The sequence below is a fragment of the Phodopus roborovskii genome, unplaced genomic scaffold (assembly GCF_943737965.1).
Source record: "Phodopus roborovskii unplaced genomic scaffold, PHOROB, whole genome shotgun sequence".
Lineage (NCBI taxonomy): Eukaryota > Metazoa > Chordata > Mammalia > Rodentia > Cricetidae > Phodopus > Phodopus roborovskii.
This window is the reverse complement of record NW_026126571.1, coordinates 18,231,568-18,249,984: the sequence shown is the minus strand read 5'-3', so window position 1 is coordinate 18,249,984 and position 18,417 is coordinate 18,231,568. Positions and strand designations below refer to the sequence as shown.

Genomic DNA, 18,417 nt, shown 5'->3' with positions numbered 1-18,417 from the left:
GATAATGGGCTGGGATGTGGCTAAGTCCCAAAGGGAGTGAGAGAGGCTGGGGGGTGGGGTGGTAGAGATAAAGGTCCTTAGCAAGCAGCTGAGGGCTTGGGCAACCTCAGTGGAGGATGGTGCAGAAGAAGACTACACTGCTCTTCACAATGAATGGCCAGACCATTCTTGGTGATGACAAGCAAACCACTTAGCTGTTCCTCAGGGTCTGAAGTTCAAATGTATCACAGTGGGAACTAAATCTTCTGGAATGGAGCCTGGAGAAGGCCCCAACTTTGCATTACTTAGTCACCCCCCCCCAGGGGCACAGTGTGATGGTCTGATGAGATGTCTTGGTCATTTGAACAGTTGGTTCCCCAGATGGTGGAGCTGTGTGGGGAGACTCATGAGGTGTGGCCTTGGGGGAAGTGTAGCCCTTGGATGGTTTTGAGAGTGCAAAGACTCCAGCCATTGCTGGCATGTTCCCTTAGCTGTGTGCTTGCTGCCTCTGCTTCCTCATCATGACATGAAGCCTAACTCCCCGGAACTGTAAAAGCCCAAATGCATGCTCTCTTTTCTATGTGGACTTGGCTGCCATGTTTCATCACAGCAATAGAAAACTAACTAATACATTCAGCTAGACTTTGTTTATGAAACTTTTTACAAGGAAATTTTTTTTTGTGTTCAATAAAAGAAAAGAATTTTCATGGCCCTTAGTATTTTTGAAGGACAAGTTAAATGTTTCCAGCAAAAGTTTTTTTATGCTTAGACTTAAGATTATTTGGAAAGTAGGCTTTATGTAAATATCCACTACAAAAGACAGATTAGGATTTGTGTATCACGGATGAAGAAAGAAACCAAGAAGAAAAAAACATGGCAGTGCTCAATAAATATAAATATTTGCTGAATAAATTGTTTTTCTTCCTTGGTCTCATGTAGTCAAGGCTGATCTAACTTAAGACTGACCTTAAATTCTTAATTCTCCTGCCTCTACTTTCCATTTGCCAGGATTACAGACAGATGCCGCTGTAACAGGTTAAATATTATCTCAACAGCAGAGTTTACAAAAGCTTTCCATTTTAGGTTTATTTTTAGGGTTTCACACAGAAAATTTGTAATGTTAGTGGTAGACACCAACAGTTTTTCAGATACAAAGTGCCGGACTTCTCTGGCAAATACTTTTTTCAGCAAAATAACCAAATAAAACACAATTTCAGGAAATGCCATCACACTCCACCCAAATTACAAAACTGGTTACAATCAGAGACACTCTCACCTGAGACAGTGGCCTCTGAGCCTCCGCACTCACCTGGTGAAGTGTTCAGAAACAGCAGAACACCAAACTACAAAATTCACTTGGAAAAGGAGTTCATTGTCTAATTTTGCCTTAATATTGTTTTTAATTGCTTAAACAATGTGCAGTATCCTGATGGAGGCAGGAAGAAGGGCTGCAGTTATAGGTCCAACACACCTGGAGATCAGAGGATGCCCATAGGAAGCGAAAAGGGAAATCCAAGAGCAAGAATGTATTATAAATAAGAGTCTTTCCTCAAGATGGCCGGTGCTTGTATCAGCTGGACCTGTGGGAGATGTCTTCTCGCAAACAGTTTGTTTACAATGTCTTTTGTAAAATTGAGTTGACGACCTCCAATGATTCTTCTTTTACTAGAACAATATCATAAGAGTCCTTGTATTTTTCTAAAAGGTCATCTACCTAATCAACAGAAGACCAAAAATAAAATTAACATGCAGAGAAAGAAAGGCAAATAATTTCCACCTTAAGTTCATAATGTTAGATCTGTGAATATTAATGAAATTTCTAACAGTTTTGAAATATAAACATCCTTAAATTCTTTTTAAAGGAAATAATTTTGTTTCTGATTAAGATTTTAGTTTTCTGAGACAGGGTCTTTCTGTGTAAGTTTACCCTGGCCTTCAACTTTGAGTGGTCCTGCCTCAGCCTCCTGATCGCAGGCACAATAGGCCTGTATCACTGTGGCTAGTTTATCCTCAGACTTAGACTCAGGGACAAGAAGTTTCCACATGGGAACGTTTCTCCTAAATAGTTTCTTTCCACTCCACTGGCTGACTTTGGGCAACTTCGTACAAGCCACATTTGGCAATGTATGGAGCCATTTCTGGTACTCATGACTAGGGAGTGCTGCCTACTGACTCTCCTCACATCACACAGGCCTGTGCTTCGTATCTCCTCTAATTACTGCCAAAGTAGGATAGTAAAAAATAACTTTCTAACATGCCTTTGGCAATTAATTATGTTTCATCTTAAATTTTTTAAAAAAGAAAATTAAACTACAGCATTGCACACTCACTCTGTCATTCAGATACCCAATTTTCAGAATGTGTTCAACGTTGGCTACGCCATCTGCCATCCTCAAGTCTCCTTGGGAGTCCCCCAGCAGAATGATGTTGCTGTTGTCTTTCAGTTGGCTGAAATAGTCTGTATTCTTCAAGGCACCATCATGTTTGTTGAATACATGAATTAGTTCTCCTTTGAATCCTTTCAACACTCCCTATCAAAAATATTTTAAATAACAGCTTAAGGACAACTTTGTTGTACTTATCACGGTATGTACATGTATGCAGGCGCATGTAGCAATGAATATTTAGGGGGTGGGGAGGACGACTTTCAGGGGCTGGCCCTCTCCTACCCTGTGCATCTGGGGACTAAAATCAGTTGTCAGGCTTGGTGGGAAGCACCTTAATGTACTGAGCTGTCTCTCTGGCTTGAAATAATGGGTTTTACAAGTTCTACTTGTTAGATCTTTTACATTTTATGATTCTAAATAGATGCTACTATTTAACACATCTTTAAATTCGCCTTTGACTTCATTTCAAAACACAGAAGTCTTGTGACACACACTTGTGACAGACAGGAAGGGCTCCAAAAAAACCCAGCATATTCTTTAAAGTTCAGCTAATCAAGAATTCAACTCTGACTTTTCATTTTGTTCCTAGCCAAAGGTTTCTATTTTATGTTTTGTACTGCTTTGTTTTTTATTTTGCTTGAGACTATGTAGCCAGGCTTTGGACTCATGACCCTAACCTCAGCCCTCTGAATGCTGGGATGACATCATTTTCCAATAAGCCCAGAACATTTTACAGCACAGTCATTCAGAAAATGCCAGTATTATTCATCTTTTTTCCACTTAAGAGGTAGTCTTCAGGGTTGCACCTGATTTATTGTCATGTAATTTTGAGAACTTTAATATTAACTTATTAATAAAACTTTAAGAAGGGCATAAAATATACATACAACACTGAGAACGCAAATGAATGAACCGTATTGGTAGCCTATCAGCATTATCTAATTTAATGAATGTCTACCTGATATTAATAAAGAACAAATGAGTTTACACAATTAAAATATTTCAGGTTGGATATTAGCCTTAAGGAATGATTTCACATTCTTACATTTTCATCAAAATCCATGAAGTTGGATACTACTTTGACATTTGAATGATAAACTCCAGCCTGACGGATGACTTCTTCAAGCACGTCACCGATACCAGCGGAAAATATGAACACAGGGATACTGTGCTGTTGAAGTTTACCAAAGAAACTCTCATATCCTTCCCTGTGAGTGGAGACAGAATGTAAATGAGCAAGATTTCTTTCTTTTTATTTAGAAAAATCTCTACCTATTTCTACAAATCATATTCTCACTTCAAAACAATGACCACGGCAGTAGTTGACTCCTTATCCTGCTATTAGTTCTAACAGTACAAGGTAGATGTCTTTAAACTTACAGCAAGCATGGATAAAAGGCTACAATTTACACCATTTAAAAGCAAGGGGTGAAATTACACTGTGGAAAGCCCACTGGGATGAGCTCGAAGGCCTCCTGCCTGAGGTGCTGCTGCTGTGGCCTTCATACCTCCAGAAGAGCAGAGCACGGGCTGAGCTGTGTTCTTTCACCTGCCATTTATGTTAGTGCAGAAAACAATGGCTTCCTACGTACGCATCACTAAATCTTGCTCACTCATCCCCTCTACGCTTCCTTTTCTCTGACGACGTCTCCTTTCACCAAACAGTCCACCCACTAATGTCAGACACGTTTAGGTGAAAGCACATCTGCAGGATTTTGTCCCCCTCCCCCTCCCGTCTCTTGTTCTTTCCTTTCCCTGCATTCATTCCTCTCCTTCCCCATACCTCTATGTTCATATCAAATGTGTCTTATATGTAAATACACATTTATACTTGAGGCTACATCCTGAATGTGACAGTATTTGTCTGAGCCTGGCTTATTTCTCTTAACAGGGTTATCTTCAATTCCATCCATTTTCCAAAAAAAAAAAAGAAATAATCTCATTCTTGTTCATAAAAACCTTATATTCTACTGTTCCTTTTCACTCTTTATCAGCTACAGGTTCCATTCAAATCTTGGTACTTATGATTGAGACACTCAACTGTTCTTACATTTGAATCTTTCCTTTTTTTAAACACAATTACTTTATCATCCCAGGGGAAAAGTGACCTGGGGTAGTTTAGTGGCAGAGCAACTGCCCAACATGTGGGAGGCCCCAAGTTTAATCCCCAGCACAGAGGGAAGGAGAAATAACATCACCATGTTTGCCAAACAAGTTGAAAAAATTTAAGGTTGGTAAGAAGTACTGAAAGTAAATTTGATGATTTTCACACAATTAGAACCCACACACTACAAATGTGTGTGTGTTTGTGTGTGTATGGTGTGCAGTACTTGCTAAGCGGACCAAGTTGGCCTTCAGCTGGCTGTGATCCCCCACCTCCGCCTCCTGAAAGCTATAATGACAGATTTCAACACCATGCTGCGCCTTGCAAATTCTTTACCTGTAACTAAACATTTTCCTTCCCTGTAAAGTTTCAAACCCAAGAATTCCGAAGGTAGATTCATGTACATTTAGAAACAATTCTTAGTTGAAATCTTTCCAGCTTATAAATATTTCCTTTACATTTCAGATCTCTTAGAACTGATTTCCTAAAGAATTTGAAAATGATAATGGTAACATGTCTACATTATTCTTAAAATTTTATAAAATTGTGGAGAAAGGAAACAGAATAACTTAAATCTTTCCATGTTCTTAACAAATCTAAATGAAAAAAGTTTTTTTTGGTTTGTTTTAGATAGGGTTTCATGCATCTCAAGCTGGCCTCTATTTCCCAAGTGCTGGAACTACAGACATGTGTTGTCATGTCCATGTTTTTTTCTTTTTTTCTTTTTTAATGTTTTAAAGTTTTATTTTATTTGTGTGGGTATTTTGCCTGCATGTATCTCTGTATAGCACGTGTACTTCTAGTGTTCATGGAGGCCAGAAAAGGGTGTTGGATCCCCTGGAACTGGGGTTACAGATGGCTGTGAGCTCCCATGTGGGTGCTGGGAATCAAACTCGGGTCCTCTGGAAGAGGAACATGTGCTCTTTCCGGCCTAGCCACCCCTCCAGCCCCTTACCATGTCAGTTTTATTGAGTGCTCGGACCAAACAAAGAGCCGCGGGTGTGCTAGACAAGCATTCTGCTGAGCTATGCCCCAAACTCTAACGGCTCTAACCTAGAATGTTTTTCTTATCTCCCCACAATTCACTACTATGGAGTAATGTGATAGCTTATTTTAATTAAAATACATTACTAAATATATACAGCACCAGTTAATTATGTAGACAATAAAAGCAACGAAATCCGGGAGACTTACTTGAGCATCACTTCAGAGTCTGCCACAATCTCTTTAAGTTTGGCTTTTGGTATGCCTTGTTCAACAAGCAAGCCATGTGACTTAGTATACCTGGAGATTATGACCGGAGAGGAGAGATAACAGTGAAAATACTGAAACTATTATCTTTATTGAAAGCACTGCTGAGTGTGAGATCATGGCTGCTGGTCCTCACTATGTGGACTTAATTAAGTCTTTGACATTGAGGAGCTTAAGATCTGTGATGGAGTTCTCCCCATATGTCCCAGATGTCCCAAAGGCAGGCTCCCTGTGAGCATGTCAGTGAGGGCAACACAGAGACACTGTGAGCCTTTCCTCAGTCTACAGGTAAGATCCAATCTAACCTGGGCTGACAAGCCCCTTTCCCCTTTCTGAAATAAGGTAAGCACTCCTTTTTACCTGGTGCAGTTTAAACTACGCTGGCTCCTTCCTTTGCCAGCTTCCACCTTAATACTAGAAAGCCCTTACAGGCCTGCCCTCACTGTGCAAGCTTGAAACCACCCCTCCCTCTGCCTCAGTAAATTCTGGGATTACAGGTGTGCACACCAGGTTGCTTCAGGGACGGGAGCTTACCCCACCCCCAGGTACCCCTAACTGCAAACAGGCCTTTCTCCATCCGGAAATCAATCCTTTTACATTTTCCAAACCGAGCTCCAGGTTTGACTGTAGGTAGGTAGAGAAGGCCTCTTTTCAACATTTACTGCCACCCACAGGTGACCTGACAGCTACTGGGAATATTCCTGGCCCTTAAATTTTTAAAGCTGTCGTTGCTGCTCAAATCAAAGCACTTTCCACTTCCTGGGATGCTTCTCAGAGGACTGGTGGGCGGACTCCTCTGCCAAGGTCTGTCTTGTCCTGGAGCTGCACACGCCAGAGGCTGGGGCTCCATGTTGGGGCGGGTGTGGGGTGGACCCTACTTCTTATTCTTTCTTCTCAGATCATGTCTCATCTGATAAGCTTTAAAATAAAGATCTGGCTTTGGGACTTACGTGCCAGACTTTTTATTTACTCTCACTGCATGCCATCTTGAGACAAATCACAAGCTGTTAACTGACCATGGTGACTAAGTCTTTCTGTTCCGTTATCTGTATGTCCATCTGTAAACATGAAGGGGGAAAACAAGCCACAGCTTTTAACTGGGCCTGTATCCTTAGCACCTGAGGCCTCCCACCGCTCCAGATGCACTCACCACTCTACCATGTGAGGGAGTTTCTCCTCCACAGTGAGGCGAGGATCAACTTCAATAGCGTAATACTTCTCCTTTAGCTGCAGTAACTAGAAGGAAGGAGTAACTTAGTCGTGAGGATTATACAGTTTTGTCACTTACCTGATTATTACAGAAAACAATGCAAGCAAGAAAAAACAATGAGGGCCTTTAAGCTACATTTCAGTAAAGATTAAAATTGGAGATGGTTTGATCTTGGGTTTGCATATGTTTAGATACAACTGCAGAAGCCTGCTTACTTCCAAGTCAGCAATTCAGAATCCCATTAAAAAAACGGGAGGTTTATTTTCAGCTTTGCTCCGTTAGTGCTGTGGTACCAGGGACTGAATGTAAGCTCCCCTATGTTGGGGAAGTGATCTCGATGACCTCCCACTGAGCTATGGCCCAGCCCTAGTTTTACTTTCTATTTTGGTCCAGGTTCTTTGCTAAGTTACCCAGGTGACTTTGAACCTTCAAATCCTTCTGCCTCAGCCTAAGTAGTAGGATTACAAACCCGAATCGCCAGACCTGACAAGTTTAGTCCTGAAATCAAAGTAATTAACTTTGATGGGTACCCTGAGCTGCCCTGTTAAGCAGGAACACTCTGATCAGTTTAAGGGGCAAATTAGAATGAGACTCAAGCCCCTTTGCCTCCCTAGGCCAGAGTGTTGGAATAACAACTTCTAACACTGGCTGTGCTGGCAATGGTTGCACACTAATCCTAGTGCTTGGGAGGTCAAGGAAAGAGGAACAGAATGTTTTCTTCAGCTAGCTGGTGAGTTCAAGCTAAGAGATACCCTGTCTTGAAGGCGGAAAAAAAGCCTAGATGGAATACATACAATAAACAGAGTATTTACTGAATGCTTACTATGTACCAAACGTGACTACAGTCCCTTGCCATTCACTTCACTTCTTTTGGGGGTTGGAGCCTGGGTTGGCCCTAAACTTGAAATCATCTCCCCTCAGGACTCTAGTCTGGGATTATAAATGTATGTCATTATGCCTAGCTTTTGACATTCGTTACTGTCTAAATAAAACTAATCAGCCGAGGCAATGAAGGGTTAACTGTGCAAAATGACTTGATATTTACCTTTCTTCGACATTCATCTGTGACTAGTTTACAGTTGTCAATGACATCTAGAGAGAGTGGGAGAGAGAACACAGCACAGGCATTAAAGAAAACATTCTGGTTTATGCTACCACTAATAAAGATAAGTTGCTTCTTTTATTTTTAAAAGCCAAGTCAATTCCTGTGGCTATTGCAATTTTTGGTAATTCAAATGGCATTGCTACAGGAGGTAATGGTTTCAAAATCTGAGATTTAGTAAATCTTCACATACAGCACTTTGATAGTTCAAGATCCTCAAACAATTGTGTATTTCCATTCTCAGCTTCCTTTGTAATAAACAGAGGCAATAAATACATCTAGAAGTATATCATTTTCCTTTTCTTTCTGTTTGCAGACAGGGCATGCTAGTTAGTTTTTGTTAAACTACAGTCACCTGGGAAGAGGGAACATCAACTGAGGAATTGCATCCAACAGACCAGCCTGTGGCCATGTCTGTGGGGCATTCTGCTTGATCAATAATTGATTTGAAAAGGCTTAGCCACTGTGGGTGAGCCTACCCAACAATGCGGTCTTGCATAGTATAAGACGGTAAGCTAAGCAGCCAGGAAGCCTTTATGGTTTCTGCTTTGGATTCCCTTAGTGATGGATGGTGACCTGAAAGCCGAATACACCCGTTCTTTCCCCACACTGGTTTTGGTCTGTTTTATAGACATAAGGTCTCACAAAGCCCAGGCTGGTTCTGGATTCTGGATTCTTTTGCCACCACTGCCACACTACTGGGATTACAGGCATGAACTGTCTATAGCCGGTTTATGCTGTTTTAGAGAAGGAATCCAGGGCCTCAGCTCGTAAGGCCACCATCATACTGAGGATATCCCCAGCTACAAAGAACACCATGTTCTTAATGACAATACTTCATGTAAAATATTTCCTCTCTGAGTTTTATTTATTACTAATGAATTAGGTAATATAAGATCAAGTCAAATATATGGTTTTGAGTTCTTTCCATTTCATGAGATGCTCTGTATTTTTCATAGAATTAAAGCTCCATAAGTACCACTCACAATGGTTGGGCAATCTCTAGTATGCAGTGGAACAGAATTTAGGCTATTTTTCTAGTGTTAAATTGTTTTTTAGTTGCCTTCCAAGCTGCTGTCATTATAGATTATTTCAATCCGAATGGTCAGCATGAAATCAGTGTCAGAGCTTTATACATGCTAGGCCGGTGCCCTACTATGGAGCTACATCCTTAACCCAGAGCATGCCTGCTGGTTTTCTGTCAACTCCAATACAAGCCAGGGTCACCTGGGAAAAAGGAACCACAGTTGAGAAAATGCCTCCATAAGACTGGGCTGTGGGCAAGTCTGTGGGCATTTCTTGATTGATAGTTGGTTTGGAAAGGGGATGCTCACTGTGGGTGGTTCCATCCCTGGCTGTGTAGGAAAGCAGGCTGAGACAGCATTAAAACAGCAAGCTAGCAAACTACATTCCTCCATAGTCTCTGGCTGAGTCCTTGCCTCTGGTTCCTGCATGAGCTGCTGTCTTGGCTTCCCTCTACATTGGGCTGCAACTGCAAGGAAAACAAACCCTTTGCTCCCCATGGTGCTTTTGGTCATAGTGTTCTAATAGCAATAGAAACCTAACTTTTTTAGGTTACTGCAAAGTTTAAAACCTTTTCAACAGTGAGAAGAATTTTTAAGTCTTCATCCATTCCCTTTACTTCCAAAAGCATACATAAAAATAGCCATTCACCTAAGATAAAAACAATTCCTCAAAACAAAGCAAGTTCTTTCACTTTTAACATGAAAAAGAGAAAGCAAAAACAACAACAACAAAACCCAGTCATCTCACTGAGAAGTACTGACAATTACATTCATTTACTTAAGAGTATCACACTTACTATGACACGTTGGGCATCTTTTCCCATTGAAGGAAAACCTACTTAGTGTCATATCAAAGTCTGTTATTATCTGTGAGAAAAGGGAGAAGACAAAATGTAAATAGCCCATCACAATCATAAGCTCACTATGCTAACCAAATATACCTCCTGGAGCCTTTCCATTGAGGTTCCTGGGAAGTCCCTCATCTAACGCTACAAAACACTGATTTGAGTGATTTTTTTTTTTAAATTAAAGATTGTGTGTGTGTGTGTGTGTGTGTGTGTGTAAGCATACCATGCCCTGCTTGGTGTGTGTGTGTAGAGGACATCTTCCATCTTGCGGAGGTGGGTGGGGGTCTCACTTGTTTCTCTGGCCCTGTTCTGGGTACCACTTAAAGAGATAACTTCTTCAGTTCCTTCACATTTAGTGTGGACTTCTCTACTTTCTGGGATGATACGTGCCCATGATCTTGGGAGCTGGAGGCAAACAAAAATCCAGTAAACAATAGCAAACCATTAAAGATCCCAGACCATCAGTGAGAAAGAAACGTGTGAAACTCAACTATGTCTGCATACGGTTACATTTTAATTTGACAATGACTAAGTTAATTAAAACATAGAATAACTTGAAACTGTATTCTTTTAACTATGACTCCTGAAATGGTTTTAACACTAAAAAATGACCCAAGTGAGAGGTCTGGCAGAACAATAGGAGAATTAGTGATTAGCAGGGCAAGGTCTTGGGTTTAATCTCCAGCTTGTTGGATCATGGCCTATGTGTTGACTCTATCTCAAGGTTTTTCTTTTCTTTTCTTTTTTTGTTTTCAAAAGAGTATTCCATGTATTTAGACCAATTCTAGATAAGAGATTTTAGATTTTTTACACTCTCAAAATACAGGCAAAACAACCTCCCCCAAACAAAAAACCCATTGTTAAGGTTTTGTCAGAACAGAATATTAATAAATTTTCTAGGCTTTATTCAAGTCCTGCCGTACTCCATCACTAACACCAGACAGGAGAGTGTGCTTCAACTTTTCAACTGGCTTCAATTTTTATACAATATACTTTGGTCATGATCTTCCCCCTCCTCAACTCTCCCTAGACCCTTCTCTCTTAACAAAGAATCAGTTCAAAGAAACTAAAAAGGCAAAAAAAAAAAAAAAAAAAAAAATACCAAACCCCACCTGAATGTGCAGTCTGTCTTGTGTTGTCTACTACTCCTGGGTGGGGCTGGCTGTCCTGGAGTGTGGCTGACCCAGAATCTTCCTCTGGGGACACTTGCCTCTCCCTCTCCCAGAAGCTGTCATTGAGAATCTGCTTCAACGTTTTTAAAAAGTTCAAATCACCTGAAGTTTGGCAGCTCCTCCTTTAATGAGACCACAGATAATTTCTTCTACTCTTGTAGGGTTTTTGATGTGGACTGAGCTTTTCTGAAATTCTGGCATCTGAAAAGCGAATAGAAATAAATTACTTTCCCCAGTTTACTCGCTACCAAGATGCTTGTATTATTACAAAGTATAAAAATGCTGAGGCACTATTTTAAAAAAGAAAGGCACCATATAAAATTGCCGTTTATATATCTGAAAGATTTAAAACATACAACTAGTTTCCATCTAGAAAATGAAGATTAAAAAAAAAAAAAAAAAAAAAAAAAGAAAATGAAGATAAAATTACATAGTGTGGAGGAACAAACTGGTAATGCCAGCAGCTGGGTTGCTGAGGGAGGAGGATCTTATGTTTAAGGACAGTTAGTTGGGAGTACAAAACAAGAGCTCACCTTATACAAAGAAACCTAACAAAAGAAAAACTTTATTAGAAAGTATAATTTTCTTATATAACTAAACAGGTAATGAGCTTCCCAGAATTTATAGGACATAAAAAACTGCTTGTCATTAATCAAAACAGAATCCTAGAGAATATTTAAATTTTGTGATAGACTTATTTCTTTTAAGGAACTTTCTGCTTAAGATTTAATTTGTGTATGGTGTTGGCCACCTTTAACTCCACCACTTGGGAGGCATAAGCAGATAGATCTCTGAGTTCAAGGCTAGTGTGGTCTACATAGCTGTTTTAGGCCAGCCAGGGCCACAATCTGTCTTGGAAAACAAGACAAAACAAAACAAACAAACAAAATCAACAAAAATCACACAATAGGGCACTTCCTATAGTCTTACCTACTCAGCAGGACACTTGAGCCCAGAAGTTTGAGGCCAACCTTGACAACATAAATTGGTCTGTTTTAAAAATGAATTAAAACTTAAAAAGAAAGTATGTGAGAAAGTACACATAGGTTACATGCAAATAGCTGATGTAAGATAAGCATTGTGTTGGATAGTTTTGTCAACTTGGCACAAGCTAAAGTCATGTGAGAGGAGGAGCCTTAATTAAGAAAACGCCTCCATAGGATCAGGCTGTAGGCAAGCCTGTAGGGCATTTTCTTAATTAGTGATTGATGTGGGAGGGCCCATTCCTTCAAGAGTGGTCCAGCCCTGGGCTGGTGGTCCTGGATTCTATAAGAAAGCCGGCTGTACAAGCCATGAGGAGCAAGCTAGCAAGCAGCACCCATTTATAACCTCTGCATCAGCTCCTGCCTCCAGGTTCCTGCCCTGTGTGGGTTCCTGCCCTCACTGCTATTGGTGATGAACAGTCATATGTGAAATAAACCCTTTCCTCTCAAAGTTGCTTCTGGTTATGGTGATTGATCACAACAATAGTAACCCTAACTAAAACCAGCATTGAGGATTAAAACAAAGATTTCATTTGTATTTACATTTATGCTTTAAAATGTTTCTGGGCAGAAAAATATCATATAATTATTCCTTATAAAATTTTGTAACAGATAATAAAAATCCTGGGCTGGAGAGAGGACTGAGTGGTTAGGAGCACTGACTGCTCTTCCAGAGGACCAGGGCAACAAGCCCGGCAGTGGTGGCACATACCTTTAATCCCATCACAAGGGAGGCAGAGGCAGGGGAATCTCTGTGAGTCTGAGGCAGCCTGGTTTACAAAGCACAGAGTTCCAGGACAGCCAGGGCTACACAGAGAAACCCTGTCTTGAAAAACCAAACCAAACAGAAACCCCAGAAACTTTTCCCCCTGCAAAAACAAAAAACAACACAATACCCCCAACCAAAAGACCAGAACATTTCCCAAAGACTGGAAGATAACAACAGAGGTAAGGGAAATACATTCACATATTGTTCATGAAATACCTATATTTAATTCTCCCCCTCCCCCCGTAGGGGAAGGTAAGATGCTAGGAATCGAGTACAAGGATTCTCAGATGCATGAGTTCTACTAGATCTATAGCCCTTACACGCTTTGTTTTAGAAGTCTTCGGACAATGATGGCATCACCTGCAATGTACCAAACCTTGACACTACAATCCTTTAACATAGCCAGACCTCATGAGTCTTAAGAAGCAGAGTGGGGTACGGCTCAGTCCATAAAGTACTCACTGAACTCTAAGGGCTGGGATCCCTGGTTGTTCATTAGCAAGCCCAGTAGAACCAAAGTTTCAGACTCAATGAGAGACCACGTGTCAAAAGACTAAGCGGGGAGCAATAGGGGGAGGTATCCAATATTGATTTCTGGCTTCCACCTGCCCCAAACCTCGATGGACATGATAAATAGTGTGCGTCTAGTTTGTGAAACACTAGATGTGATGTGGGCTGGCACAAGCCTGCTGAGTTAAGGACCACAGCTGCTTTGGAGAGCCACTTCTGCAGCTTCCTTACAAAAAGCTTAGCCGAGAAAGGCATATACTTGGCTCAAAAACAAAACCCACTGGAGCCGGAGAATGGCTTAGTGTTCCCAGGTGCCATGTTGGATGGCTCATAAATGTTTGTAACAACCCCTTCAGGGGATTTAAAGCCTGGTTCTGGCCTCTGTGCATGCACTTACATACTGTACTCTTTTTCTTACATACATAATTAATTTTTTTAAATCTTAAAAAATACATGATAGTGAGGGTAAACAAAGGATTATGTTGCCACAATATTTTTACCAAGAAAATGGAGCATTTTAATTTATACTGAATATAATACCTTTCCTCAAGCAAGCCAAACTCTCAAGGTTCAGCTGACAAAAATAGCAGCTCAGTATAATGCTTCATACTTTTAGCCCCACAGCACTCAGGAGGCAGAGGCAGCTGGATTTCTGAGTTCAAGGCTAACCTGGTCTAGAGATAGTCCCGGCTACCCAGTGAGTCTTGTTTCAAAAACAAAAACAAAAAACCAAAAATATTAATTATGACCACTTGGTGGCGCCCGTCAACCACCCTGATTGCAATCAAGTCTTCGCCTACATTTTATATTTAGTGTATCATAAAACATTTTTTTAATTAAATCATCAATTATGGTTATTGTTAGCTTCTTATTCTTCAGTAACAAGCAAACTGAAAACTCAAATTGCTTCAGAACTTTCTTTTCCTTAATCTTTACACACCAGAAAGAACCAATGGCTGGGGCGTCACACTTGGCTGTGACCCTGAGGACACACAACCGTTCATCCCAAGTAGATAACCAGTGAGCACTCAAATGGCTCTGGAGGCAGACTGGTCACAAGGAAACAAGGACACTGAAGAGGGGATGACGCAGGGGTAAGAAATACAGGGCAGTGGCTGTTAGCATCCAGGCACACCTTGGCCCTACCCCTTGGGGAGCTGGCAGAGTGCACACCTGTGAGGACATCAAGAAGTACTCTGGCTCTCTACCAGGCACAAAAGGTCGTCCCTTTAAGAGACAAGCTCTTCCTACTCCCACTCTCTGTCTTTAGGCAGTTCCTCTGCAGGGGTAGGCGGGTCTCTCTCTCTTCTCTCTCCCCCCCTCCCCTCCTCTTTCTCCCCTTTCCTTCCCCCAATAAAACCCCCCACATGGTGTATCTATCTCTCACCTGCCATGGGATCCGCCAAGGTCCCCCTCCTGTCCCATGTCATAACAGCTATGGCTCATGGGTTGAGTCCTAACCTAACATCTATAAAACCCTGGGTTCAATCCCAGCAAAAGAAGAAAGGAAGTACCACAGACAGACAAAAATGATTTATAGATATACCATACTCCTTGGCTGATACACAGTTTAAGCTGATGTACATTGAGCCAACCATTACAGGGTTTATTAGAATGTACATTTTTATGGTTTTATGTACCAGTTAAATAAAGAATAAGAGTATTTACTGGTTTTCTCTCTATTATTCTTTGAAGACAAGTTTTATGTGTACCCTGGCTGGCCTGGCACACCCTGTGTAGCCTTGACATTGTGGCAACCCTCCTGCGTCAGCCTTCAGAAAACTGGGATTACAGGTTCATGCTACCACGCCTGGCTCCTAGGAGTTTTATCACCGGAATGTGGAAAGCTGATGGTATTTTTTCCTCAATGTACAGAGACTTGCTCGTTCCCTGACCGCAGTACCATGATTTTAGAAGACAGCTGCTTCCTGGGCGTTTTCAGGAACTTCACTCACCTTCTGTCATTCACAAAGAACCTTTTACTAACCCAGTTGGTTAAGAATGACCTTGAATTCCTGATCTACTTGTTTCCACCTCCCCAGCAATGGGGTTACAATGGGTTTTATGTCGTGTTGGGGACTGAACTGAGAGTTTCCTGAAGGATACACAAGTACTCTACCAACTGATCTACATTCCTAGCTACTTCCCATCCTTTCTTTTTCTTCAATTCATTTTTATGTCTGCTTGCCTGCCCTGCCCTGCCTGCCTGCCTGCCCATCCATCCATCCATCCATCCATCCATCCATCCATCCATCCATCCAGTCTCCATACAGTCGTGTGTGTGTGTGTGTGTGTGTGTGTGTGTGTGTGTGTGTGTGTGTGTGTGTGTGTAGCTTGGAGGACAACTTTTAGGAGTCTGGTTTTCCCTTAAGCCACGTGGGTCCTGGGGACTGAACTCCAGTGTCATGTTTCATGGCATGAGTCTTTTCATTGGCACTGAATGCTTGTCACTTTAAACTACACTTAAAATATTTCATTCTAAACGGCTTAAATAAGAGAGTAAGAAGGACTACAGGAAAGAATGGGAATCTGGCTGTGGTAGAGTAGGCCTATAATCTCTGACCCAGGAGATGCAAGCAGAACCAGGGGCTCAAGGTCATCACTGGCTAAAAAGTGAGTTCAACCAGCCTGCATCACAGAGACCCAGTCTCACAGAACAAAACCCAAACCACACATGCAAGTATGGCATATGCAATGCTAAGCATAGTGGCACATATCTGTAACCTTAGAATTAGTCCTCTCGGGGCTGAGAGAGCAGGATCTCACATCCCTGACACATACAGCGAGACTCCAAGTTAAAAACAAAAACAACAACAACAAGCTCACCAGAACCTAGCCATCATTTTACGTTAACAACTATAAAATGTATTATATTTCACGCAAAGTAATTTCAAAGATGTTTGAGAGTAAGTTCAGTAGGTACTTGAGATTGTATCATTTGTGTACTAAGCACCATGAAGAAAGTCCTATAGAAAGGCCCAGTCCCATAGCTGTATAGGTAAAGAGAGGAGCCTGGAGAAGATTCACCATTTCAGAGGTGGAGCTGGAAGTACTCACATACCCACCATTTTCAAATGGTCAGCAGACTCCTGGTTAGTCATTGCTTGGTTATCCAATCTTCTGGATTTCCCCAGGTGATGTCACACAGCAAGAGAGGGGAAAAGAGGCACAGGTGACACACTTACATTTGAGGCTCTTAATGTATGCTAATGACGCACGAGGACAGTATTTTAGTATGATTTAAATACCAAGCAATTCAGGCTGCTTGCTCAGCAAAGGGTTTCCTCTACTAAGTCAGGTTTTAGAATGAAAATGCTCTATCACGAGTTGGAAGCTCTCTTCTAAGAACTAAAATAGTACTAATAAGTTTGAATAGAGATAAAAATGGACTGCACATTTGCAATAATGGACTTGACTGAATGACAAGAAAGACCTCTGTAGTCTAAGTTTGCCTTGAACTTCTGGGTAGGTAACCTCCGACCTCACCCTTATTCTGCTGCGGGATTACTGGTGTGAACCACTGTGCTTGGCTCTGCAAGTATATCTTACCATCACTTTCTCCACACAAAGGGTGAAGCCTGTGAGAAAAGTGTGTTGGAAATACCAAGTCTAAAGAGGAGTTAAAAAATAAGAAGACACATAGTATTACAAAAGTATTTTTCCTCCCTTTTCCCCCCCAAAACTATTTATTTACTCACCTTACTGTGTCTGCTTAGTGTTGTCCACATGTGTATGTGCATGAGGTCATGCACTGGACTGTGGGAACTCACCAGTGGTCAAATGTCTAGAGCAAAGTGACCTCCTCCAGCTGTATATAGCTCCTCAGTTAGAGGTGAGTTTGGGGGAGCCCTTCCCCCTCCACGCTCAATTTTCTTAAGTTAAAAATCTTCCTGTGTGTATAAATATGTGTTGTGTTGGCACTTAGCATAGTGTATGGGACAAAGCCGGTTTACGTGTTTGTCAAATGAAATGAACTTTTTTTTTTGGGAGGCTGCTGGGTAAACTTTATATCCTTCTCATTTTTCTGGGTTTTCCCTGTAGTATAAATCTTAGAGAAGCCTACTATTTTTTATTTTCACAATGACTTTATTTTTACCTTACTCCAGGTAAGTAAAAATTAAATGATCAATATCCCATTTTAAAACAGCTACTTAAGGGCTGGTGATGTAGGTTAGTGGTAGAGGACTTGCCTAGAATGTAGTCCTGGCATTGATCTTCAGCATGCCATAAAATAGAAATAAATGGACTAAGAAAAGTGTCCATGGGTGCTGAAGATACACCTCAGCCATTACAAATGGGCACTGCTCTTGCAGAGAACCAAGTTCATTTCCAGCACCCTCATCAGGCCCTTCACAACTGACTGATTCACAGTGCTGGTCCTTCCAAACTAGTGGCAATCCTCCTGCCTTACTGCTCCAATTACGGGGATTATAGGCAAACAACAGTCATACTGGGCAGCTGCTGGTTTTCCCGTCACTCACATATGCTCTGCTAATGTCAGCCCAGGAGCTTTCTTTCCTCCCAGTACTCACCAGTGTGACTGAATTTAACCTCTACTCATTAAACAAACCTGTCTGAATGTGAGTGCAGTGCCCAAACTCACTTTGAGACCTGTATTGTTATAAAAGTGTAAACACACACAGAGATATGGTTGTTAGCATCCCAGTACACTCAGAAAGAAGATACTGGACATCAAGGCAGAGTATTTTTAACCAACAGTCTTGTAAGCCTATACCTGGTACAAATAAAGTTCCAGCTTGCTCTGCCAACAGTCCTCTGTGGCAGATGCTTCAGGAGAAGAGCTGCTGGAAAAAACACTCGCACACAGAAGACATTCAAAAATAGAATGCTTTCCCCTTGAACTCTGAACTCTCTTCGAAGGAAGTTGTAAACTCTTTACATTTGGAATCTTGAAATATGAACTAGAATAATTTGCAGACTAGGAAACAATTCCTTTCTGGACTTTCAGTATGACCTTAGGGTTTCTAAGTGTGTTAACACAAGAGTGTGTAGAACAAGGCTAAAGAATGAAGCAAGAGGTAAGACCTTCACTTGAGTTTGTTATGGAAGAATTCAG

The 18,417-nt window shown here is 41.2% G+C and overlaps 1 protein-coding gene across 4 annotated transcripts in view; it reads right to left on the bottom strand.

Moving 5' to 3' along the window:
- Positions 1-1,039: 1,039 nt before the first annotated feature.
- The window catches only part of Nt5c3a (5'-nucleotidase, cytosolic IIIA), a 35,511-nt gene continuing 18,133 nt past the window's right edge, over positions 1,040-18,417 (bottom strand). For 3 of the 4 annotated variants that reach the window (XM_051202895.1, XM_051202897.1, XM_051202896.1), the window contains exons 2-10: positions 16,406-16,460; positions 11,181-11,279; positions 9,856-9,925; positions 7,977-8,023; positions 6,872-6,957; positions 5,665-5,754; positions 3,412-3,574; positions 2,310-2,510; positions 1,040-1,693 (exon numbers count right to left, since the gene is read on the bottom strand). In XM_051202895.1, the coding sequence (XP_051058852.1) occupies positions 1,592-1,693; positions 2,310-2,510; positions 3,412-3,574; positions 5,665-5,754; positions 6,872-6,957; positions 7,977-8,023; positions 9,856-9,925; positions 11,181-11,279; positions 16,406-16,441 (894 nt within the window). In that variant the 5' untranslated portion in view covers positions 16,442-16,460 and the 3' untranslated portion in view covers positions 1,040-1,591. The remainder of the gene's footprint in view (positions 1,694-2,309; positions 2,511-3,411; positions 3,575-5,664; positions 5,755-6,871; positions 6,958-7,976; positions 8,024-9,855; positions 9,926-11,180; positions 11,280-16,405; positions 16,461-18,417) is intronic. The other variant, XM_051202894.1, reaches the window with a different exon arrangement.